This window comes from Pristis pectinata, chromosome 35 (assembly GCF_009764475.1).
Source record: "Pristis pectinata isolate sPriPec2 chromosome 35, sPriPec2.1.pri, whole genome shotgun sequence".
NCBI classification, from domain to species: domain Eukaryota; kingdom Metazoa; phylum Chordata; class Chondrichthyes; order Rhinopristiformes; family Pristidae; genus Pristis; species Pristis pectinata.
In genome coordinates, this window is record NC_067439.1 from 9782223 (window position 1) to 9809118 (window position 26896).

General features: G+C 48.2%; 1 protein-coding gene across 1 annotated transcript in view; it reads right to left on the minus strand.

The window, feature by feature from the left end:
- The window catches only part of LOC127586321 (mitogen-activated protein kinase kinase kinase kinase 5-like), a 111544-nt gene that overhangs the window by 40748 nt on the left and 43900 nt on the right, over positions 1–26896 (minus strand). The window contains exons 8-16 of the mRNA XM_052044163.1: positions 22603–22675; positions 21623–21754; positions 13518–13580; positions 8089–8170; positions 5472–5588; positions 4094–4172; positions 3641–3696; positions 2243–2307; positions 1388–1432 (exon numbers count right to left, since the gene is read on the minus strand). Coding sequence (XP_051900123.1) covers positions 1388–1432; positions 2243–2307; positions 3641–3696; positions 4094–4172; positions 5472–5588; positions 8089–8170; positions 13518–13580; positions 21623–21754; positions 22603–22675 — 712 coding nt within the window. The remainder of the gene's footprint in view (positions 1–1387; positions 1433–2242; positions 2308–3640; positions 3697–4093; positions 4173–5471; positions 5589–8088; positions 8171–13517; positions 13581–21622; positions 21755–22602; positions 22676–26896) is intronic.

Consider the following 26896-nt stretch of genomic DNA (forward strand, 5'->3'; position numbering starts at 1 on the left):
GGAGTAAAGTTAACCTCAGCCTCACACACACAGGCACGCGCAGTCACACACACTTAAGACACACACGTGCGCTCACAATTGTGCACACTACAATTACACTCACTCACAGACTCTCACACACACTCAGAATCAAATACACACACACACACACGCACACACACACACACACACACACACACACACCTTCTCGCCAGTCGCACTCACAGGAGCAGCCACAGCAAGTTCACCCTTTCCAAAGCTCGGCTGTTCCTGAACTGATCAGGATTCCCTCCTCAAAGATAGAAGGCATTAAAATGCAGTCTTACAGATGTGGGGGAGAGAGACACACACACTGACGCACACGCACACATATGGACACGCAAAAGAAGACTGATGGACAGAGTGGGAGATGCAGACAAAGAGTCACAATGGCAGACCGAGAGATTGAGAATGAAAGAGAGAGACTGAGAGAAGGAAGGAGAAAGATGGGGGGGGGGGGGGCGAACAGGAGGAGAGGGTGAGTGCAAAGCAGGGCGGGGGGTGGAGGGGGAGGGAAAATGAGAAAGAGAAATAGACAATAAGAGAGACAGAAGGGAACAGACAGGCAGACGGGGAGATCCTCACAGACTGACATTTGGGAAAGGGGGAATTTCACGGAATGGCTCCAGCTGTGCTGTCTGGTGTGGGGTTTATGTCCGACCGGCGATGTGGGAACAGGGTGGAGGGGGTGTCTTCACAAGGTCCCCACCTAAAACTCAGGTGATTCCAGACTGAAGACAGAAGCACTGGAGAAGGCGCAGGACTCATTCTGCTCCCTCAGGGTTGACTCGAGGGGAAGGTGGCATCACCCTCTGACCCGCAACCCAAAAAGACCCCTCCCCTCCCTCCCCCCACCCACCCCCTGGTCTCACCCTCCAGAGCTGCTGACTTCTCCAACAGAATCTGGACCTCCGGGCCATGGTTCGGAAAGATCCAATGAAAGCAAAGGCAGAGGATGCAAGCTTCCCATGGGAAAGGTGTAACCCAAGGATCTGTGGAACGTCGCAGTAACTGGAGCAGTGCAACCTCCCCAGCAAGACCACTGACCCCCAGGGTGGAACAAGGTGTGGGGAGGCAGGAATCTCACCCAAGGGAGGCAGGAGTCCTCACAGGGAGGGATGAAGAGGTGCAAAGCTCCCCGTAGCAGCAGGACACACTGGGCTGGGGTAGCTGAGATACCTTTGCTGGGGTCTGGGCAGGTTGTCCTGACTCCACAGGACATTCCCCCCCAGGCACTGCCTCACTGGGCCCTGGTGAGTCGGGTACACAGTGTGGATGTCAATTGTCTTGTGTTAATTGGGAAGTTGATGAGTTAACTTTCAGGTATACCACAGTTGTCGCACTCAGCCACACGGAAATCGTCACTTACACGGCAATATCATCGTAATCGTCATCCGAGTCGAAAGTTTTCTTCCTGCAAGCAGACACGAGCAGAGTCAGGTCCCACTGTGTGACCGAGTCACCCTCAGTCTGAGCCCCTGTACAGCCACCAACACCAGCAGCGCACACACAGACACACACGTAATGCACAGGTGCACACAGGCACACACGTAATGCACAGGTACACACAGACACACACAAACACATAAATGTAACACACATGGACAGGCAAACACAAACACACATGTAATGCACAGGCACATGCTGGCATGCATAAACACACATGTAATACACAGGTACATACAGATACATATAAACACATGCTTGTAACATAAATGCCCATTTAAGTACATATAAACCTACACAGATAATGCATATTCACACGTGGACACACATAACCCCACCAATATAATGCACATAAAACACCCAGCTACACATAAACACACACATGTAATGTATACACATGCACAGGCACACATAAACACACACGTGATGCATACACTCACATGTAGGCACACATAAACCTACACACACAATGCCTACACAAATGCAGATGCACACAAACCCATCCGTAATGCAAACACACACAAGGACACAAAGATAAGTGCCCACAATGATGTGAATGCTTCAACAGATGTAAGCATACACATGCAAACATACGCACACATCAATATAAACAGCATGAATTTACGAACAGGTAGAGTGCTTGTGCACAGACACATGTACACACACATTCACATGTAGATATACACAACCATGAGACATACACACAAACTCAGACAGAGACAGATCCCTCTCCAGACACATTTCCCAGCTCCCATCAGCCCTGAGGTGATCTTCTCACCTGCTGTCCCTCCCAGGACTGGATGTACTGTGTGAATAACCTGAAGTTTGATCCAGAGATTGATCCTAAATGAAGAGAATAAATTCAGCAACTCTCTCTGACAGGGGGGGGGTGTGTGTGTGTGTGCGTGCGTGCGTGTGTGTGCGCACGCAAGTCTCCCACAGTCACTGATGGCTGTGGATTTACACCACTGTCCAGCATCAGAACCCAGCTGAACCACAGTTCAGAACTGTCCTCAACGTGGACACTGAGTCAGAACTCAGGCAACGAGGAATACTGGACTGTGGAGGTCACAGAAAGCGACTGGACCAGGTCAGTGGGCAATGAGAAATTAGGCAGGATTACATTAGAGTGCCAGGAGTCAGAAGGGTGTCGAACTGGAGTGTGAAGGGTCAGAGGTCTAACTGGAGTGTGAGAGGTCAGAAGTCAGAGTCAAAATTTCACACCAAATGACCCCAAAGTTCTGGAGTTTGGATGAAGGGCCACCAAGCTGAAACCTTAACTCTGTTACCCTCTCCACAGATGCTGCCTGACCTGCTGAGTGTTTCCAGTATTCTGTTTGTTTTTGCAGAGGTAGCTGTGTCTGTCAGCACTCTGTGGGGAACCCTCAGGGTCAGGAGGTCAAGTATTCAAATCCCACTCCAGAGACTCTGGAGGAGGTTTAAGCTGATTCACCCGGTACACTCCAGCAGAGGTAGTGACTTTCAGGCGAGACATTATACACTCAGCCAGCTCGAGAGGGTGAGGGAGATCCCATGACATTGCCTCATTATGTCATTACGCATCACTGTTTGTGGGATGTTGCTGTGTGCAGACTAACGTTTCTTGCATTGCAATGGTAACCCCACCTAAACATGGGGCAGGCCAAGGTTGTGAAAGGAATCACCAAGATGTTCCTTGTTTCTTTCTACAGTCGCCCAACACCTAATCACCCCAACACCTTATCATGCCATCACCTCACCACCCACCACCCCAACACCTAATCACTCCAACACCTTATCATGCCATCACCTCACCACCCACCACCCCAACACCTAATCACCCCAACACCTTATCATGCCATCACCTCACCACCCACCACCCCAACACCTAATCACCCCAACACCTTATCATGCCATCACCTCACCACCCACCACCCCAACACCTAATCACCCCATCACTCCAACACATCACCCCAAAACCCAAACATCCCAACAATTCATCACCCCAACACCCAAACACTCTAACACCTTATCACCCCAACACTCATCACCCATACACCCCAACACCCAACTCCACATCACCCCAACACCCATCACTGCATCTGTTCCCATCTGGACCATGCCGGGGTCAGAGGTGGAGGCAGATCACAAATGAGTGTCACCATGGTGAGAGCAACGGTGTTGGTCAAAGCCTCACCTTACTCTGCCAGCTCTCCTCCCTCCGTAAGGCCTCCTCAAACTGAATGTTGTGTACTGCAAAACATCGTCAGAGTGTCAGAGGGACCACTTACCCATTCCTGCCTCCCCAACCCCTCACGCAGCTTCCCCACCCCTCACCCACCTCCCACCACCCCTCCCTCTCCTCCCATCACTCCTCCCCCTCCTCCCCCACCCGTCACCCACCTCCCCCCCCACCTATCACTCACCTCCCCCACCCATCACCCATCTCCCACCTTCTATCACCCCTCCCCCTCCTCCCCCACCCATCACCCACCTCCCCCACCCACTAACATGTTCTGCCCTATCCAAGCCCGAGTTCAATGGAACAGCTTCGAGGCGGTGTGGGCTGTCCCTGCTCTCTGCCACCCCATCAACAGGTCCTCCACCACCCACCGCCACAGGGGTGAGGTGCACTGTGTCTAACACTTACGCATTATTTCGGAGTTTGTTCTCTCTGCTTGTGAGTGTCGGTTGGTCGACTGTATCCTGCGCGGGACAGCGGGGGGAGGCTGCAGGGGGAGGAGAGGTCCCAGGGTGAGTAGTAGGACTTGGGAAGGCTTCTCTGCACAGTCCCGTTACACACTCCCTGGGCAGTGACAGTGTGGGTTAGATACAGAGTGAAGGTCCCTTTATATTATCAATCAAACACTCACGATGGAGTGGGAAAGAATTTCAAAATCCAGAGGGATCACGGGATGTGGAATTGTGTGGGACCCGGTGGGGGGGGTGGGGGAGGGGGGAGGGGGGAATGGGTCCATCCACAATCTGGTGAAATGGTTGAGGGCCTAGAAGCCAACTCTTACAATTAGTTATTGTACCCGATCCTGGGGTAGGGGAACGGGATCCATACAGAGACCTGGACACCCCCTATCCAACGAGGAGAGACTTTGAACAATTCTGGCACGGGGAAGAAACTAGAACCTGCGAATAACTGGTACTTGTTTACCCATCTCCTGGAAAAGCACTACCGTTCAGGCTCAGGAGGCCTATTGCTGACTTAAGTGAGACTGCAACCTAATCAGAAGAAGCAACATTGTCTATGTTAACCCAAGGTTCCTGCCATCTGATCTGGTGAATGCAGTTGTGAAAACATCACACGCAGATGAGGTTGTCACTAGATGACTGGCAAAAAAAAGGTATAAATATTAGAAGGCAGCGAGGGTAGGAACAGAGACGTAAACACAGTGTTCACTCCTCAGCCTCGACCCGAGGAGGATCTCTTCCCAGACCCTTCCTTTTGCGATGGACGATATGTTCGTCTGTGACTCATTGGGATGTTTTCCTAGTTTGTAAGAATTGTACTTGTGTTTGGAAATCCTTTGTAGAATTATAACCTCCGTTAGAATTACTCTTTAAAATAAATGTGCTCCATTTAAAATAAAATGTGTTTAATCTCCTTCATTAGCTGGAAATATCTCCTCCTTGGTTGGGTGGGGGGGAGGGGGGGCTCATCACTCAAAATAGTGATTATTGACAGCTAAACTCCTTCAGAAAAGAGACTGAAGTAGTTAAGTAAATTAGTCTTTGCATTATAGGTTGATATTGTATAATCTCCCTAAAGTGAGGGTACTGATAGACACCTATAAATCTTGGCTTAAGTTTAGGGCTCTGGAACGGGTACACTCCATGTCATCACAGTAGGGGGAGAGACCTAAACCCCAAAGTCCCAGTGGGAAGGAGAGACTTGAACCCTACAATTCCAGTAGAAAGGAGAGACTTGTGCCTCTTGGGACAACAGTAGTGCCTCCCAGCACCAAAGGAGACTCCCTCCCCTCGCCCCAGCAGCAGTGCGTTCACAGCGTAACTACCTCAATGTCATCTTCGTCCACCTCCCGCAGGCTGGAGTGTTTGTCTGGGTTCCGGAGCTTGTCGATCAGCTCGTGGACTAGAGCTCGGCTCAGACCGGACTGTGACACAAACTGGTGCTAAGGGAGAGCGAGGGAAGCAGGCGCAAGGGGGTGGGGATGGGAGAGAGAGAGAGAGAGAGAAAGGGAGAATTGGGAGACGAGGAAGGAAGGAAGAGGGAAAGAAAAAGTGCAGAGAAAGAGAACAGGAGGGATGGGAAGAGGTGGGGATGGAAAGAAAGAGATGATTTGTAAATAATTCCAGATACGTAGAATCATTCTGAGAGGAGGCCATTTGACCCATTATGCTCATACTATCTCTGTGAATGAGGGTTCCAGTTAGTGTCACTCCCTGCTTTTTCCCACCATTATTTTTCTCTTTTCAGGTCTTTATCTCATCTCCTCCGAAGAATGAGCGTGATCTTTGTGCTTCCAGCGTGTAGTCCAGGACTAAAAAACCCACCAAGCTGAGAAAACACCACTTTCTCTGCCACCTGACCTTGTACAGTCATAGAACAATACAGCACAGAAACAGGCCCTTCAGCCCAACTCGTCCATGCCGACCAAGATGTCCACCTAAGCTGGTCTCATCTGCCTGCGTTGGCCCATATCCTTCTAAAACCTTCCTATTCATGTCCCTTTGTCTGCCTCCACTAGTCAACAATCCTACCCTGGTGGAAACAACAGGAGGCCATTCAGCCCGTCGAACTGGTCGCACCATTCTTTACCAGGCCCTTCCTCCATACCCCAGCCATTGAACCTATCCACTGATACATTTGGTTAAATCGCTGATTTAAAATTAAGAATTGGTCCAGCATCAATTGTTGTTTAAGGACAAGAGTCCTAACTCTCTTGCACTTCCTGCATCGAGGAGTGTTTTGCCACCCTCTCTCTTGAAAGGCCTGTCTCTAATTTCCAATTTTTAGGTGGATCCCCTGCCCCAGCCTCAATGTTCTCTCCATGTCTTGAAGATCATGCCTGAACTTTCCAAACTGCATGCAATACAACCCCAGTTTGAGGTTAACCTTAACCTTCCCTGCTCGAATGCGGCGATCATAACTTTCCCAACTGCTCCATGTGATGCAAGTCCCCAAGCTCCAGCATCATCCCCATTACTCTCCCTAATTACTTTGCAGCTTGCCAAACTCTTGTCTGCACCATGGAACCTGCTGTGTTCCAAAGCTTCCAGCTAGAATGGAACTGATTGGGTAGTTCACCTGTCAATCAAGCCTGGAAACTCAGATTACTGGATTGATTTTCTGCAGAAAATTTATATGCAGAAACTACCTCCCCTCAAAGCATCATGATGGCAAAATATCCCTGCGTTCATGGGGAGAGACTGGTATAGTTTCAGTCACAGGTTCCATTTCCTGCAATTTACAGAGACTCATTTTAAATAGACTCTGTAGACTGTTTGCTATCCATTATTTGAATAGACTCTGTAGACTGTTTGCTATCCGTTGTTTGAATAGACTCTATAGACTGGTTCAATAGACACTGCAGACGATTTGCTTTCCACTGTTTGAATAGACCCTGTAGGATTGTTGACTAAATACTGTAGAGCATTTGCTGTCCACTGTTTGAATACACTCTGTGGACTGCCTGTCACTATCTCTTGCCTGCATCTACCTATCACTGCCTTGTGCCCACCCCGCCTCCCCTCTTGTGTCCACCTATCACTCCTCTGCTTTTTCCTCCTATATATTGGGCTTCCCCTTTTCCTAGCTGCAGAGAGTAGCGGACTCAGCCCAATACATCACGGGCACATCCCTCCCCACCATCAGGAGTATCTACGGGAGGTGCCGCCTCAGGAAGGCAATGCCTATCATCAAAGATCCCCACCATCCGGGCCGTGCCATCTTCTCGCAGCTACCAACGGGCAGGAGGTACAGAAGCCTGAAGTCCCACACCACCAGGTTCAGGAACAGCTACTTCCCTTCAACCATTCTGTTCTTGAACCAATCTGCACAACCCTAATCACTACCTCAATATAGCAACACTGGGACCACTTTGCACTGCAATGGGCTTTTTTTTTGTTCTAATTGTGTTCTTTCTTGTATACTTTTGAATAACATGTTTAATTTATGATTTTCTTGTGAATGTTGTGTCTCTAATGCGATGTGCCTGTGATGTTGCTGCAGCTAAGTTTTTCATTGCACCTGTGGGTACATGTACTTGTGGATGGGACAATAATCTCGATTTTGTCTTCCTTCATCGTACGAATATCACTCCCACCCACTAACCTGCCACCTCGCCTCTGGTCTCCCCACTCATCCATCACCATGGAACCCGAATGGAAAGCAAACCAAGTGCTGTAGGAAGTCCAACCGCAACGAAACAGGCCCTTCAGCCCATCGAGTTCGCCCTAACCATCTACCACCCATTTGTACCCACCCCACTGAGTGAGGAACGGAACTGGAGGGCCGCAGGGGATGCTGGGATACTTCTGCCTCCCATGGAGGTCTCAGCACCAGGGTGAAGGACGAGGTCATGACCCCCGGACTAGAGGACATGAGACCTCCGCTCAACCGGATGTCACAGCCAGGGCTGGGGCCACACCGGGATCCCCGCCTGCACCTACCGTCAACATCTTGCTGGCTGCTGGCCTCTTCTTGGGGTTCTTGGTTAACGTCACCTTAGCAAAGTTGTGGAAGGCCGAGCTCCTGCGGAGGAAAAGGGCAAAGTTCACGCCAGCTCTCTGCCTCAGCCAAGGGTCACTATCTCCATGTTCCTTCCTCTCCCCTCGGGCCTGGTTAACCCCTTGGTGTCTGGGTGGCTGTCAGGAATGGATGCTGGAAATCAACAGGCTCCGTAGAGTTTCCAGTGCAGACACTGATCCGGTGGGTCAAACACTCCATCTGTGTGTCGATGTTCCACATCCCCCACCCCTCCTTATCTATGTGCATGACCTTACAGTCATAGGGAAATACAGCGCACAAACAGGCCCTTCGGCCCATCGAGTCCATACTATCAACCACTCGTTTATACCAATCCTACATTAATCCCTTTTTTTTTTAATTCTCACCAATTTCCCATCAACTACCCCCAGATTCTACCACTCCCCTACACACTGGGGGCAACTTACAGTGGCCAATTAACTCACCAACCTGCACATGTGGAAGGAAACCGGAGCACCCGGGAGAAAGCCCATGCAGTCACAGTCACCAGGATAACGTGCAAACTCCACACAGACAGCACCCAAGGTCAGGATCTTGAGCTGGGATGCAGCAACCCTATTGTTCTCCCTCATGTGCTGACCTAATCTGTCCTTTAACTACTCGCCACGCAAGCAAGTTCCACACTCTCCCCACTCTCTGGGTTTCTCCTGAATTCCCTGTCAGAGATTTCTGAGTGATTGCTTTATATGTATGACCCCTCAATACAGACTCGCTCACAAGTGGAACTACCGTCTCGACAGCCTCCCCTACAAACCCTTTTAAAATTGTAAAGGCCTCCATCGAGTTACTTTGAAAATCTGGGCTCACAGTCACGTCCGTCTTAGCTGACCCACAGGTCTGGAATCCGAGGAGAACAGACATGAGAACACCTGGAGGCACAAGGAACTGCAGATACCGGAATCTGGAGTTTGGAGAATCCAGAATCTGGAGATTATCTGGAGAACTTCCACCAGATACAGCTCTAACATGTAAGAACATAAGAAATAGGAGCAGGAGGAGGCCATCTGGCCCGTCGAGCCTGCTCCGCCATTCAATAAGATCATGGCTGATCTGGCCGTGGACTCAGATCCACCTTCCTGCCTTTTCCCCAGAACCCTTACTGGGCAAAAATCTATCCAACTGTGTCTTAAATATATTTAATGAGGTAGCCTCCACCGCTTCCCTGGGCAGAGAATTCCACAGATTCACTACTCTCTGGGAAAAACAGTTTCTCTTCATCTCTGTACTAAATCTATTCCCTTGAATCTTGAGGCTATGTCCCCTGGTTCTCATCTAGTGGTAGTCTTACCTACCACTAGAACTAGGGGACATGGCCTCAAGATTTTATATCTTACAGAAACATAAAATTATGAAAGGAATAGATGCCTTCTGCCTCTTTTTTATCTATCCCTCTCATAATTTTATATGTTTCTGTAAGATCCCCTCTCATTTTTCTGAATTCCAGCGAGTATAGCCCCAAGCAACTCAATCTCTCCTCATAGGCGAACCCCCCATCATCTCCGGAATCAACATGGTGAACCTCCTCTGCGCCGCCTCCAAAGCCAGTACATCTTGTCTCAAGTAAGGAGACCAGAACTGCATGCAGTACTCCAGGTGTGGCCTCACCAGCACCCTGTACATTTGCAGCATAACCTCCCTGCTCTTAAATTCAATCCCTCCAGCGATGAAGGCCAACATTCCATTTGCCTTCTTGATAAGTTATCAAGAAGGCAAATCTTGATATAACCTATCACCTGCAAACCAACAGAAGGCAGAGAGTACTTCTGCGATTCATGCACAAGTACTCCCAAGTCCCTCTGCACAACAGCATGCTGCAATCTTTCACCATTTAAATAATAATCTGATCTTCTATTTTTCCTTCTGAAGTGGATGACCTCACATTTACCAACATTGTACTCCATCTGCCAGACCCTTGCCCACTCACTTAACCTATCTATATCTCTCTGCAGACTCTCCACATCCTCTGCACAATTTGCTTTTCCATTCAATTTACTGTCATCAGCAAACTTAGATTCGCTACACTCGGTCCCCTTTTCCAAATCGTTAATGTATATTGTGAACAGTTGTGGGCCCAGCACCGACCCCTGCGGCACCCCGCTCACCGCTGATTGCCAACCAGAGAAACACCCATTTATCCCAACTCTCTGCCTTCTGTTGGTTAACCAATCCTCTATCCATGCTAATACATTATCCCCACCTCCATGCATCTTTATATTATGTATGTTTTTTATGCGGCACCTTATCGAACGCCTTCTGGAAATCCAAGTATACAACATCCACCTGTTCCCCTCTATCCACTGCGCTCATTATATCCTCAAAGAACTCCAGTAAGTATGTCAAACAGGATCTGCCCTTCCTGAATCCATGCTGTGTCTGCCTGATGGAACCATTTCTATCCAGATGCCTTGATCTTTCTTCCTTAATGATAGCTTCAAGGATTTTCCTGACTACAGACGTTAAGCTAACTGGCCTAAAGTTACTCACATTTTTTAAAGAGTGGCATGACATTCACTGTCTTCCAATCCGCTGGGACCTGCCCGGAGTCCAGAAAATTTTAGTAAATTATCACAAACACCTCTACTATAACTTCCGCCATTTCTTTCAGTACCCTGGGATGTATCCCATCAGGACCAGAGGACTTGTCTACCTTTAGGCCAACTAGTCTGCTCATCACTACCTCTTTAGTGACAGCGATTGTATTGAGGTCCTCACCTCCCATCGCATCCATAACATCTTTGGCATGTTAGACGTGTCCTCCACCATGAAGACTGACACAAGATAGTCGTTCAAGGCCTGGGCCATTTCCACCTTACCCAATATTAATTCCCCCTTCTCATCTTCCAAGGGACCCACGTTCAATTTAGCCACCCTTTCCCACTTTATATAATTATAAAAACTTTTACTATCTGTTTTTATAGTTAGTGCTAGTTTACTTACATAATCTACCTTCCCTTTCCTTATTGCTTGCTTAGCATGATGCATCACACATGATCAGGCCTCTGTACAACCCTGCACTGAACAAGGGTCCCATCAGAATGCAAAGATAATCATTTGATTCTTGTGTCCACGACCAAGAGATTCCCTGAAGTCATCTCCCCTTATCTCTCAACCCTAACCCTCAGCCAGAAAATACAGAAATCTCTGCACTCCCGAAAAGGAGACCTTTGGTTTCACTGCCTCTCGACATTCCCATCACCCCATGTCCACAAAGCCCAGCTCATTCTACCTTGAACCCATTCCCTCTTCACCACAGACATCCAGCTTCCTCTTTAGGTCATTGCATTAACTGAAATAGAACACAGTTCCCTCACCTTTAAAGCAACGTCCTCTATTCTTGCAAACCTCTGCCCCATTTGCATCTCCTTTGCCTCTCCCAAGTTGTAACTTAAAGCCAGGTTGCTACTTCAGTCGCTCTGATCAGCTCTCCAGAATCTCTCTGAATTTTGTGTACCTCGCTGAGTTCACCTCTGCATCCTCTAGCACCAGAGGTACTGGCCAGTTTTACTCAAACAATCCCTTAGCAAAATCTCCTCAGTCCTGGAATCAATCTACTGAATCAACACTGCACTGATTCCATGGCCAATATCTCTTCCTTTAGGTACAGAGACCAAACTGCACATACAGTGGTGCAGTTTTGGTCTCTGCAGACCCGGGTTTGATCCTGACCTCCGGTGCTGTCTGTGCAGAGTTTGTACTTTCTCCCTGCAGGTTTCCTTCGAGCGTTCCAGCTTCTTCCCACATCCCAAAAATACACTGGAAGGTTAATTGGCTGCTGTAAATCACCCCTTCATGCAGGTCTGAATGAAAGGGGAGTTAATGGGCATGTTAGTTGCAAGGGTACAGGGAAATAAGGAGATGGGGAATGGGATTGTTCCCCTGAGAGCCAGCATTAAGTTGATGGCCAAATGATCTCCTTCTGTGACGTAGTAGTTGAGTTAAAGTTACCTACTCTGAGAGAAATCTCACTAATGCCCCCTGCAATCTCAGCAGTCGTTACCTGTACTCCAACCTCCTTGCAATAGAGGCCAATATCCAACTTATTCTCCTGACTGCTTGCAGCCCTTGTGGAAACCACCTCACCAAGGTCTCTCTTTACCTCAACAATTATCACAGATTTAAGACACTTGGCAAAAGACCCAAGGAGACATTTTTCTTTTCCACCCAATGAGCAACTCCTGGTTTGGAATTCACTGCAGTGGAAGCAGATTTATCCATGACTTTCAAAAGAGAACTGGATTGGTGAAGAAGGTGTACAGCATGTTTGCCCTCGTCGGTTGGGGCATTGAGTGTAAAAGTCAGGAAGTCATGTTGCAGCTGTATAAAACTTTGGTTAGGCCACAATTGGAGTATTGCTTTCAGTTCTGGTCACCACACTGCAGGAAGGATGTTGGGACTTTGTAGAGGGTGTAGAAGAGGTTCACCAGGATGTTGCCTAGATTATTAGCTACAAGGACAAGTGGGACAAACTTGGGTTGTTTTCTCTGGAGCGACAGAGGCTGAGGGGAGACCTGATAGAAGTTAATAAAATTTTGACAGGCGTACGTAGGGTAGACTGTTGGAGTCTTTTTCCCAGGGTGGAACTGTCAAATACTAGAGGGGGAAAGTTTAAAAGAGATGTCCGGGGCAAGTTGCTTTACACACAGAGTGGCGGGTGCCTGAAACACTCTGCCGGAGGTGGTGGTGGACGCAGATACGATAGCAATGTTTAATAGGTATTTAGACAGACACACGAACAGGCAGGGAATGGAGGGATACAGGTCACGTGAAGGCAGATGGGATTAGTTTAATTTGGCACCATGGTTGGCACATGGTGGGCTGAAGGGCCTGTTCTCGTGCTGTTGTCGTGTTCTAAGTTCTGAAGGATGAACCGACAGGGATTGGTGAAAGAGCTGAGGAATGGACTGATTGATTTAACAAAAGCCAACACAAACCTGACAGGTCAAATGCCTCCTTCCATGCTGTAACGATTCTGATTCTATGAACGTTCGACCATTTCTTCAGTCCTTCATCAACCTCAGCTCAATCACTCCACCACAGATGTATGGGGCCTAAACTCTGCAATTTCTTCTCGAATGTGACCTCTTTCACATTTAGAGCACACCATAAAACAAAAGCCTACAAGAGTGTCACTGCTTCCCAAATTGAACTCCCTGTGTACGTGGCCACCCCTCACTCACACGTATCCCAACCAACTCACAGAGAGACTGTAGGACACAGGTTTAGAAAAAAACCTCACATCATAACAGGGAGAAAGCAGGGATGCATGGCTAAGATAAACATTGTAATCCTATAACTTCACCCACTGGGAAAATACGTATAGAGTTAAACTTACCATTTCCCTTTATCCTTTAATTTAGGAGGCTGGTAACCACTTTTGGACATTAGAAAGAGAACCCTAGAGGAAAAGAACAGAGAATATTACTCATGAAGTCAGACAGATAGAGGAAGAGAATTAGAGAGATAGATCAAGAGGAAGAGAGAGCAACAGACAAACCAGCAATTGCATCACGGTCTGGTACGGCAATTCAAATACACAGGAACACAAGAAGCTGTAGAGAGCAGTGGATTCTGCCCTATACATCACGGGCACATCCCACCACACCACCATTAGTATCTATAGGAGGCGCTGCCTCAACAAGGCAACATCCATCGTCAAAGATCCCCACCATCCGGGCCATGCCACCTTCTCACAGCTACCATTGGGCAGGAGGTACAGAAGCCTGAAGTCCCACACCGCCAGGTTCAGGAACAGCTACTTCCCTTCAACCATTCGGTTCATGAACCAACCTGCACAACTCTAACCCTTCCTCAACAACGGAACACTACGGACCACCTCTTGCACAACCATGGACTTGTCTCTCATTGTGTCTTCTTTTTTCTACTATGGTCTTGTTTTTGCACAGCCTACAAGGAGAGGTTGGACAGACTTGGGTTGTTTTCTCTGGAGTGTTGGAGGCTGATGGGAGACCTGATAGAAGTTTATAAAATTATGAGAGGCAGAGATAGGGTAGACAGTCAGAATCTTTCTCCCCAGGGTAGAAATGTCAAGTATTAGAGGACATGCATTTAAGGTGAGGGGGGTAGAAGTTTAAGGGAGATGTGCGGAACAAGTATTTTCACACAGAGGGTGGTGGGTGCCTAGAACTGGCTGCCAGGGGTAGTGGTGGAAGCAGATATGATAGTGGTTGCTAGGTGGACGGTAAAGGAGGCCAGAGACGGAAAGGTCAAAGTGGAACAGCATGTAGAATTAAAGTGACAGGCAACTGGAAGCTCACAGTCACCCTTGCGACTGAACAGGGGTTTTCTGCAAAGCAATCACGGTACCTGTGTTTGGCTTCTCCATTGTAGAGGAGACCACATTGTGAACAGTGACTGCAGTGCACTAGATTGGAAGAGGTTAGGCCACAGATGGAGCATTGTGTGTAGTTCTGGTTGCTGCATTCCAGGAAGGATGTTGAGATGGTGCAGAAGAGATTCACCAGGTTGTTGCCTGGATTAGAGAGTATGAACTATAAGGAGAGATCAGACAAACTTGGATTGTTTTTTCTGGAGCTGAGGGACAAACTGATAGAGGCATATAAAATTCTGAGAGGCATAGATAGGGTAGACAGTCAGTCTTTTTTCCAGGGTGGAAATGTCAAATACTAGAGGGCATAGCTTCAAGGTGAGAGGGGGACAGTTTAAGAGATTTATGAGGCAAGTTTTTGTTTTACACAGAGAGCAAATAGGTGCCCGGAACGTGCTGCCAAGGGAGGTGGTGGAAGCAGATACAACAGCCACATTTAAGAGGCGTTTAGACAGGCACATGAACAGGCAGAGAATGCAGGGATACGGACCATGTGCAGGCAGATGGGATCTGTTTGGACTGGCATTATAGTCGGCACAGACATGGTGGGCTGAAGGGCCTGTTCCTGTGCTGTACTGTTCGATGTTCTATGCAAGTGCAAGTGAATCACTGCTTCACCTGCAAGGTCTGTTTGAGTCCCAGGACGGTGGGAAAGGATGAAGTAAAAGGGCAGGTGTTGTATCTGTTGTGGTTGCATGGTGAAAAGGGGATGGAAGAGCCAAGGGAGTGGAACGGTCCCTTCGGAATGCTGAAAGGGGTTGGAGGAGAAGGTGCGTCTGGAGGTGGAATCTTATTGATCTACTGAATGTGGAGGTTGGCAGGATGGAAGGTGAGGACAAGGAGAACCCTATCCTTGCTCTGGATGGGAGGAGAGGGGTGAGACCAGAACTGTGGGGAATAGAGGACACCATGACGGAGTGTCAACCAAGGTTTTGTGTGCTCAAGGGGTCTGAACTGAGATATCTACCCTCTGATCAGAGCAGACACAAAGAAACAGATTCAGAAACCAACCATTGTTTCTTAACCTTTAAAATCCAATGACTCACAATTAGTAGATGAGATGTTCATTAAAGTGCCCAACTATTACGACAAATAAAAGTTGCATTAATCATTCCACGGCCTACTAGATCCATTAATATTTTCAAAACCAAACAAAACTGACTGAACGGACCTCTTATACGATAAAGATGAACTTTAAGTCTCGCAATCTACCTCATTGTGGCCCTTGCACTGTAGTTGTCTACCTGCACTGCAACTGTAGCACTACATCCTGCATTCTGTTTGCTTTCAACTACCTCAATGTTCTTACGTTTGGAACGATCTGTTTGGATGGTATGTGAACGAAAGCTTCTTGCTGCATCTCAATACATGTGGCAATAATAAACCAACACAAATTACCAGACCGTAATTTGCAGCCGTTTAAAGATCTGCATAAATAAAAGCAGAAAAGAATAGAGTTGCTCAGCAGGTCAGGCAGCGTCAGTGGAAGGAAGAACACAGTCAAGGTTTCAGATCGTATTGTGCAGTGATGCCCAAATATGGTGGGTCATAACAGGTTCTGAGATCATCACGATACGGATGAAATGGCAAACGCCTCTCAAATTTAGGGAAGCCTTGGTTACAATTTGCAGCCAGGGTTCTAAGTGGGCCAAAAAGCTACTGCCACCTCAGAATTTATGGCATCTGGCCCAACCAATCCATGCTAGCGTTTACGTTCCACGTACTAGCGGTTGGACACCAGACCTGGGGCTGAGGGAGGCTGTCTGAACGTGCTGGGCTTGGGTTGGATCAGGTATCAAATCAAATTTATAGGTCTTTGGCCACTTATTGGGTCGAATCAGCTGTGGCCTGGTAGACTCTAGGTTTGGGATCGTGTTGGGTTTTAACTTGGCATCCAGATAGACCTCTTCCACATCATACTAACAAGTTAGGAAGCAGGAGGAGGCCACAGCCCCTCAAGTCTGCCCCACCATTCAATACTATCTGCCCCAGGCCGCATCTCCTCTGCCAGTTACCCATAGCCCTCAATTCCCTGACCTTTCCAATGTTTAATGACCTCCACTTTAAATGTTTCTGATGACCTAGCCTCCAACACCTCCCTTGGGTAGAGAGTTCCAGAGATTCACCACTCACTGAAAAAGAAATTTCTGCACACCTCAGTTTTAAATGACTGGCCCATCGTTCAAGACTTTCCCACCACTGAAAACATCTCGACATCTACCCTCTCAAGCTCCCTTAGGATTTTATATGTCGCAATAAGGTCACCCCACATTCTTCTAAACTCCAAAGAATACAAACCCAACCTGCCTGGCCTCTCTTGGTAGGACAACCCTCTTATCCCAGGACTTAGCCAGGTGAACCTCCTTTGGACTGTCTCCAATGTTACCACAGACTGAAAGTCCCTAGTGCAGCATTGTGTGGTGTGGTGACTCCTGTGGTCTGGCATGTTTTGAATTTGTAATACACATCTGTACCAAGTAACTAATTCTAAATAAGGTCATTGGTGAGACCAAACGCAGACTAGGTGACCATTTCGCAGAACACCTGCGCTCTGTCCGTAACCGTGATCTACATCTCCCCCTCCCACACTATCACTGATATGTCAGTCCTCAGCCTCCTCCACTGCCAGGAGAATTCCAAGCGCAAATTGGAGGAACAGCTCCTCACTTTCCATCTTGGAACCTTGCAGCCTAACGGCATGAATTCCCCCACTTTAAGTAATCCCCACCCCCTTCCCCACAACCACCCCCCCCCACCATGATTCTTCTCTTCTTCCCTTTCCTAGCCTCTTTTATCTCTCCTCCCACACCTTTGACCCATCCCGCGGTGGATCTGCTCTCCCCTCCTCCCCTGCACCTGCCTATCACTATCTCTTACCTGCATCTACCTATCACCACTCTGTGCCCACCCCACCTCCCCTCTTTTGTCCACCTATCACTGCTCTGCTTTTCCCTCCTATATATTGGGCTTCCCCTTTTCCTATCTCCAGTCCTGAGGAAGGGTCCTGACCCGAAACATTGATCGCCTGCTTTTCTCCACGGATGCTGCCTGGCCTGCTGAGTTCCTCCAGCATCATTGTGTTTTTCATCTAGATTCCAGCATCTGCAGTCCTTTGTTTCTCTAAATAAGATCTAACTAAGATCAAAAAATAACTAAGATCTGTACTAATCTGCAGCTAATTAAGCTACTAATGCAACTTTTACAATCTCAGCCAACAGCCTTTCCGACTTAGGGAAACTTCGGGTTACGAACAAACTTCTGAAGCCTTACATAACCCGGTGTGTGTCTGCAGTGACTGTGCTATAAAAAGGAACACTTCTCCTGCTCAGGGGACAATTTCTGTGGTCAGGCACCAATCAGGTCCCAAGGGTGTCGGACTAGAGAGTTTCAACCTGTACATACTTTTTTAGGTAAGGGAACTAAAACTGTTGCAGTACTCCAGGTGTGGCTTCACCAATACTTTGTACAGTTGTAACAAAACTTCCCTATTTCTAAATACCAAGCCTTTGCAATAAAAGCCAATATACTACTTGTCCTCTGATCTACTTGCTGCACTTGCCTGCTAACTTTTTGCAATTCAAGCACTAGAACACCCAGATACCCCTGAACTTCACAGATCTGTGCACAGTCGACCAGTAACTATCAGGCCCATCAGAACCACCAAGGAAGCAAGCAGGCAGTCACATCACAATCGCCATCACTAACAATGGTTATATCTTACATTTTCAGATGACACACTTAGTGAGACCACACCCAGAGAACTGTGCACTGTTTTGGTCACCCTGTTACAGGAAGGATGTCATTAAGCTACACAGAATGCAAAGAAGATTTATGAGAATGTTGGCAGGACTCGAGGGACGGAGTTATAGGTTGGCCAGGCTAGGACTTTGGTCCTTGGAGCGAAGGAGATTGAGGGTGACCTTACAGAGGTGTATAAAATCATGAGGGGCATGGATAGGGTGAATGGGCACAGTCTCTTTCCCAGGGAAAGGGAACCAAAAACTGGAGCATAGGTTTAAGGTGAGGGGGGAGGGATTTAAAAGGGACCTGAGGGGCAACTTCTTCATGCAGAGAGTGGTGGGTATATTGATCGAGCTGCCAGAGGACGTGGTTGAGGCAGGGACAATAAGAACGTTTAAATGACATTTGGATCAGTACATGGACAGGAAGGGTTTGGAGGGATATGGGTCAAACGCAGGCAAACGGGACTGCTTTAGGTGGTCACTTTGGTCGGCATGGACTACTGGGCCAAAGGGCCTGTTTCCGTGCTGTATAACTCTATGACTATGGCACAGAAGGAGGCCATTCAGCCCATTAATTCTATACCACTATCTGGTCATTAGCATTTTGTGGGAGCTTGCTATTCACCAGTCAGCTTCTGCATCATCCGCATTACACCAGTGACTACATTTCATTAGCAATGAAGCTTCAGTGAACTCCACAGATCACGGAATGCAGGCCTTTAAAGATGCGAGTTCGGCATGCAAGGAGTTAACTTTCCAGTATCAGTTAGATCAAATTTAGAGCTTCTCATTGTGAAACTGACAACCACTTCCTGGGCAGCCCACGGTCTCAGGATGCCCGGTGAACCCCGAGGAGTGTGGGTGTGCCCAGACTGAAGGTACACCGCTGATGCCTGTCTGGTTAAAGTGCAGAACAGCCCACCTCCTCACCCTGTGGGCTGTAGAGGTTTCAACACAGGCAGCGCTTACGTCTGTGGTGGGTAAGCTGCTAGAAAGGATTCTAAGAGATAGGATCTATAATCATTTAGAGAATCATGGACTGATTAGGGACAGCCAGCATGGATTTGTGAAGGGAAGATCTTGCCTCACAAGCCTGATAGGGTTCTTTGAGGTGGTGACCAGGAAGGTTGATGAGGGTAGTGCAGTAGATGTGGTCTACATGGATTTTAGTAAGGCGTTTGACAAGGTTCTGCATGGTAGGCTTCTTCAGAAGGTCAGAGGCCAAGGGATCCAGGGAGGCTTGGCCGAGTGGATTCAGAATTGGCTTGCCTGTAGAAAGCAGAGGGTTGTAGTGCAGGGAGTGCACTCGGATTGGAGGGTTGTGGCTAGTGGTGTCCCACAAGGATCGGTTCTGGGACCTCTACTTTTTGTGACATTTATTAATGACTTAGATGAGGGGGTGGAAGGGTGGGTTAGCAAGTTTGTAGATGACACAAAGATCGGTGGTGTTGTGGATATTGTGGAGGGCTGTCGAAGCTTACAGAAGGATATTGATAGGACGCAGAGCTGGGCTGACAAGTGGCAGATGGAGTTCAATCCAGAGAAATGTGAAGTGGTACACTTTGGAAGGACAAACTCCAAGGCAGAATACAAGGTAAATGGCAGGATTCTGGGCAGTGTAGAGGAGCAGAGGGATCTGGGGGTTCATATCCACAGATCACTGAAAGTTGCCACACAGGTGGATAGGGTAGTGAAGAAAGCTTATGGGATGTTAGCTTTCATAAGTCGTAGGATCGAGTTTAAGAGTCACGAAGTAATGATGCAGCTTTACAAAACTCTGGTTAGACCACACTTAGAGTACTGTGTCCAGTTCTGGTCGCCTCATTATAGGAAGGATGTGGAGGCGTTGGAGAGGGTGCAGAGGAGATTTACCAGGATGCTGCCTGGATTAGAGAGTATGGATTATGATGAGAGACTAAGGGAGCTAGGGCTGTTCTCATTGGAGAGAAGGAGGATGAGGGGAGACATGATAGAGGTATACAAAATATTAAGAGGAATAGATATAGTGGACACCCAGCGCCTCTTTCCCAGGACACCAATGCTCAATACAAGAGGGCATGGCTTTAAGGTAATGGGGGGGGGGGGGGGGGGAATTCAAGGGAGATACCAGAGGGAGGTTTTTTACCCAGAGAGTGGTTGGTGCATGGAATGCGCTGCCTGGGGCGGTGGTGGAGGCTGATACGTTGGCCAAGTTCAAGAGGTTGTTAGATAAGCATATGGAGGAATTTAAGATAGAGGGATATGTGGGAGGAAGGGGTTAGATAGTCTTAGGAGTGGTTTGAAGGTCAGCACAACATGGTGGGCTGAAGGGCCTTATTGTGCTGTATTGTTCTACAGCTGACAGCACAGTCATACAGTATGGAAACATGCCCTTCGGCCCAACTCATCCATACCAACCAAGATTCCCATCTACGGCAGTCCCATTTGCCCGCATTTGACCTGTGTCTCCCTAAACCTTTCCTATCCATGTACCTGTCTAAATGTCTTTTAAATGTTGTTGTTGTACCGGCCTCAACCACTTCCTCTGGCAGCTCGTTCCATATACCCACCACCCTCTGCGTGAAGTTGCCACCCCTCAGATCCCTTTTAAATCCTTCCCGTCTCACCCTAAACCTATGCCTTCTACTTCTTGATTCCCTTTCCCTGGGAAAAAGACTCTATCTATGCCCCTCATGATTTTATTTACTTCTACAAGGTCACCCCTCAGGCTCCTTCACTGCAAGGGATAAAATCCTAGCCTGCCCACCCCCTCACTATAACTCAAGCCCTTGTGTCCTGGCAACATTCCCATAAATCATCTCTGCACTCCTTCCAGCTTCGTGACTTCTATAACAGGGTGACCAAAACTGCACAAAATACTCCAGATGCAGCCTCACCAACATCTTGTACAATTGCAACATAACATCCCAAATCTTAAAATCAATGCCCTGAAGGATGAAGGCCACCTTGTCTACCTGCAATGACACTTTCAGGGAACCATGTACCTGTACTCCTAGGTCCCCTGTTCTACAACACTCCCCAGGGCCCTACTGTTCACTGTGAAAGTCCTACCCTGGTTTGACTTCCCAAAATGAAACACCTCACACTTAGATAAATTGAACACTGTTTGCCACTCCTTGGCCCACTTAGCCAGCTGATCAAGATCCCCCTGTAATTTTTGATAACCTTCATCGCTGTCAATGATTCTACTTATTTTATTGTCATCTGCAAACAGGTTGTGTAGGACATTTGGTGAAGGATTCTGGCAAGACAAACCAGAATCCTTTGGCAACTACAGAGGTCAACCATTTACAAAATTTTCCATCCAAACTATCTGTGGGCTCTTCCACAGTGGATGAAGGCACCCACCTCAGAGGATGAACATCAAACATGGGTGGCTGTAGCTCTGCCAGCTCAATGGCCGTGATGCCAACTGCCCAGATGTCGCACAGCTCGTTGTAGCCCCCTTTGAACTCCACGGCAGCCACTTCAGGGGCCATCCTGTGGGTGGATCCGGAAAGGAATGGTTATTGGTGAATGCAAAGCAAGGTCCCACTGCGCCCCTTTCCTTCACCAGAGTAAACTTTGGAAAGACAGGGAGGCTTAAGTAGTGGAAAGGGAGGGAATGTGGAGGGAGCAGAGGGGAGGGGATGAGAAGGGAAAAGGGTTAGGTTCCACTGGATGATGGACCATTAAGCTAGGTGACTTTACGCATTTGGAGCACTGGAGGTATTTGCAGGGTTACCAGGACCACACACACTCTGGAAGCCTCCATTCTCCAGGGGGCAGTGACAGAGAGATGGAGCTCCCCCTGATTCTGGGGTCAGTGACAAAGGGATACGAGTTCCCCAACCTGTAGAGGAAAAGAGTATCATTGCCCCCCACCCACAATCCCCATTACCAAAGGGCACTGAAAAGTTTGGGAGCTCCCAACCTCTTAAGGGGCAGTGACTGAGCCCACCATAACTCTTTGGGGGGTGGGGAGGGGTCTTCCAACCTCTGGGGGGCAGTGACTGAGGGATGGGGGTCCTCCAACCTGTAGGGGGCAGTGACAGAGGGATTGGGGTCCTCCAACCTCTGGGGGGCAGTGACAGAAGGATGGGGGGGGCCTCCAACCTCTGGGGGGGCAGTGACAGAAGCCCGGGTTACTCTGCTGCCATTTTGATTCCAGGTCACCTGACAAATGGCGATAACTCAATCTGGGGAACAAAGTTGCCCTGACAAAATTTAAATGATTGCCAAATGAACTTCATTCATATTATAAGATAAAATACAAAATGTTGTCTCCCTCACTGCCTGTCCCCAACCCCAAATCCACCAAATCGCCAATCCTCAGGTCCCATTCATACCAGTATGGTGTCCCGATGAAGGACATTCTTCGGGCAAATGTGGCAGTAATTTGTGCCGAAATCCCAAAGTCAGCTGGAAAACAGAGAGAGAGGGGAACAAATTACTTACAGGGAGTGTCACTGATCTCTGTGGTCTCTTCCATTTACCCAGAGACTCTCCCCACTTAACCACTGCCCCCATTTCTGCCTCTCCCCTGTATCCCTGCAGAACAATGTAACAGCACAATGTAGGCCAAACTGTGTCGATCATCAACTATCCTGGCTGGTCCCTCCCACTCACACCTAGGCTGGGCCTTACACTCACAGCCAGGCCTCACACTCATACCCAGGCCTCACCAGCCACACCCAATCTGGGCCTCCGCTCTCACATCCAGGCCCCTCCTTGACAAGACTTGGCAGTTTACAGTGGAGTGCAGTGTAGGCCAACACAGCAGGGACTCTACCCTGACTAACACCTCCCTCCCTTCGCCTTACACACAGCGATGACAGTGATGGGGCTACAGCTAAAGGCATGGACTCTTGTTCCTCCAAGTTTCACTTTTAGCAAAGGCAATTTGCATTTTTAAAGTGCCTTTTGGTATTCCAGATCATTCCCAAGCTTCTTCCAGCCAATGAAGTGTTTTTGCAACTGTAACGTAGGAAATACAGTGGCTATTTCTACACAGCAAGATCCCACAGTAGCAACAAAATGAGTTTCAGTACAAGGAGAGCTTGGGATGGGGAGGGTATCCCCTGACCGCCCACACACAGTGCCCCTGGGATAGTTTCCATTCACTGAGAGGTGATGGGGATGGGGTACTCCCCCCCTATCTACATCAACACGCCCCTCCCTCAGCACTGCACGATCGACCATCAGCCCCAAGGGGTAATCTCATCATGAGATGAGGGGCTACCACTGGGTCAGGCTGTCTGGTGCCACTGTGGGATACTCCGTCCCCAAGACAACATTCAGTCATAGGTTGATAATTGGCAAGTAGCATTTGCCTTAGTAAAGTGCCAGGTAATAACCATCTCCAGCAAGTAAGAGTCTCTCCACTTACCCTTGGCACTCATTGGCATTACCATTTCTGAGACAAAATCCTAGGGGTCACCACTGACCAGAAACCCAACAGAACCAGCCACATAAATACCATGGCGTCAAGAGCAAGTCAAAGACTGGGGTTTCCTGCTGTGAGTGTCTCACCTCCTGACAAACAACAGCCTCTCCATCATCTATAAGCCACATGTTAGAAACACTCTCCACTTTCCTGGGTGGGCAGTACCAATAAACCCGGAGAACTCAACACCATCCAGGACAAAGCAGGCTGCCTGATCGGTATCCCAATCACCACCCTAAACATTTTCTGCCCCCACACCACTGACGTACAGTGCTTGCAGTGTGCACTGCCTACAAAATCCACTGCTGTTACTCACCCAGGCTATTTCGAGAGCACCTCCCAAACCCACCAGCTCTACCACCAAGGAGGACAAGGGCAGGAGATGCAGGAAAATACCATCCCTGTAGGATCTCTCTCCACAAGCAAAGTACCCTGATGTTGGATTGGACTATTTTAAGTAGTTTTTTTTAAACATGTACAGTGTTTAATACACCTCAAGTGGCTGCACAAGGAATGGCCACTTCCTAGTGTATTGGTTCGTCCATCAGGTGAAAACGTGTTTTCTCTCATTGGTTGGTTTTGCCACAGGTATCTAATAGGTTTTCTGATTGGACTATTGAGAGCTAAGGAGCACCTCTTACCTCACGTATAAAAGGTGTCATTTTTTGTTAATCACTCTCTAGCTCTCTTCCCTCCCTGGCCCCAGCTCATTTTTAGTTCCTTTGTCTCAGCTATTCTCCTAGTAGTGCCACGTGCTCTGTGACTGTTTCTTTGTTTTAAACTTTTCCAATAAAACCTTGTGAAGCACCAAGTTGTTTTCAACTCATTCTTGGACTCCTGAAAGAACCTGCGGATTTGAAAATAACACTGACTTGGAAATATATCACTGGTCTTTCATTGTTACTGGGTTTAAATCCTGAATCTCCCTCCCCAACAGCACTGTGGGAGCACCTTCCCCAGAAGGACTGCAGAGCTTCTGTATTCCTGGGAGTTTAGAAGGATGAGGGGTGACCTTATTCAAACATACTAGTATAAGATGGTTGACGTCCAGATGTTTTCACTAGTGGGGAAGTCACAAACAAGGGGATGCAGTTACAAAATAAGGGGCCACTGATTTAAAACTGAGGTGCGTAGAAATTTCTTCTCTCATTGGGTGGCGAATCTCTGTAATTCTCTGCCCCCTGAGGGTGATGGAGGGCAAATCATTAGATATACTTAAGGTGGAGATAGATAAATATTTGAAAGTTCGAGGATTCGAGGTTATGGGGAACTGGCACAGAAGAGGAGGTGAGGCCAGTGTGGATCAGCCACAATCATATTGAATGGAGATGCAGGTCTGAGGGGCTGAGTGGCCTACTCCTGCTCCTACTTTCTTGTGCTCTTGTGTTGGAGACTGACTCACCACCACCTTCTCAAAGACAAGATGCCATTAAGCTGGAAATATTACAGATAAGATTTATGGGGATGTTGCCAGGACTCGAGAGACTGGGCTTTAGGAAGAGGTTGGGACTTTATTCTTTGGAGTGTAGGAGACTGAGGGGTGACATTATAGAGGTGTATAAGATCATGACGGGCACAGAGAGGGTGAATGCACAGTCTTTTTCCCAGGGAAAGGGAATCAAAAACTATAGGGTATAGGTTTGTGAGAGGGGAAAGATTTAAAAGGGACCTGACGGGCAACTTCTTCATGCAGAGGGTAGTGCATAGATGGAACGAGCTGCCAGGGGAAGTGGTTGAGGCAGGTACGATAACAACATTTAAAAGACTTTTGGACAGGTACATGGATAGGAAAGGTTTGGAGGAATATGGACCAAACGCAGGCAAATGGGACAAGCTCAGATGGGCAACTTGGTCAGCATGGACGAGTTGGGCCGAAGGGCCTGTTTCCGTGCTGTATGACTCTGAGACAATTAGAGATGGGCCATAAATACTTCCCAACAACGAATTAAAGAAACTGTCCCTGCCTGGTGGGACTGAAGGCTTCTGAGGACGACAACTGTTTACAACAGGTTGCTTTGTTGAGGTCCAACCGTACCAGATTACCGGTGGCCCTTTTGCTGGAGACGACTTGGGGGACTCCCCCTTCCCAGTCACCCCCTTGAATCTGAGTCATTCACTAAAGGCTGTGACACAGCAGGTCCGCATCACACACAGAGGTGGGGGTGGGTGGGACAAACGTCAAGCACCAGCTGTGAGAGTGCAGTCACGTAATGAACTCACCCATCCTGGGTGCTTGAGGTTTGCAGCAAGCACTGTCAGCGGGCATACACCATGCACAGATAGATGGTGGCCATCTCCTGCACGCAGAAACCCTACCCCGACGACCCTCACCAATTTTTACAGATGCACTGCAGAAAGCACCCTATCCGGATACATCACGGCTCTGTATGGCAACTGCTCTGCCCGAGAAATTGCGGAGATGTGGACACAGCCCAGTCCATCGTGCAAACCATCCTCCCCTCCATGGACTCTACGTTTCCCGCTGCCTCTGGAAAGCAGCCAACACAATCAAGGACCCCTCCCACCTCGGTCATCCCCTCCCCTCTCCCGTTGGGCAGAAGGTATAGAAGGCTGAGAGCACGAACCACCAGACTCAAGGACAGCTTCTATCCCACAGTTATTGTGACCTTTCATTCACTAAAAGATGAAGTCTTGATCTCCCAATCTACCTCAATGTGGCCCTTGCACTTTATTTGTCTGCCTGCACTGCACTTTCTCTGTAACTGCAACATTATATTCTGCATGCTGTTTTCTTTTTACTACCTCAATGTACTTACGTATGGAATGATCTGTCTGGATGGCACACAAAAAAAAAAGCTTTTCACTGCAACTTGGTACGTGTGACAATAATAAACCAATACCCCACACTACTCAATTCAACAAGGAAGAAAACCCACTCCGTCTTTGTTGGTCTTCACACCAGCAATACCCTTTCTTCCCAATTAGTACAAAATTATTGTAGGACGTGACAGGGTAGATACAGGGATGATGTTTTCCCTGACAGGGGTGTCTGGAATCAGAGGCTACCGTCTCGACATAAGGGGACAGCCATTCAGGGCTGAGATGGGAAGAAACTTCGTCACCCAGAGGGTGATGAATCTTTTCCCTAAGAGGTTCAGTCAGAGAGTATGTTGAAGGCAAAGGATCGATGGATCTTTAGCCATTAAGCAAATCAAAGGAAGCGTGGTTAGTGCAGG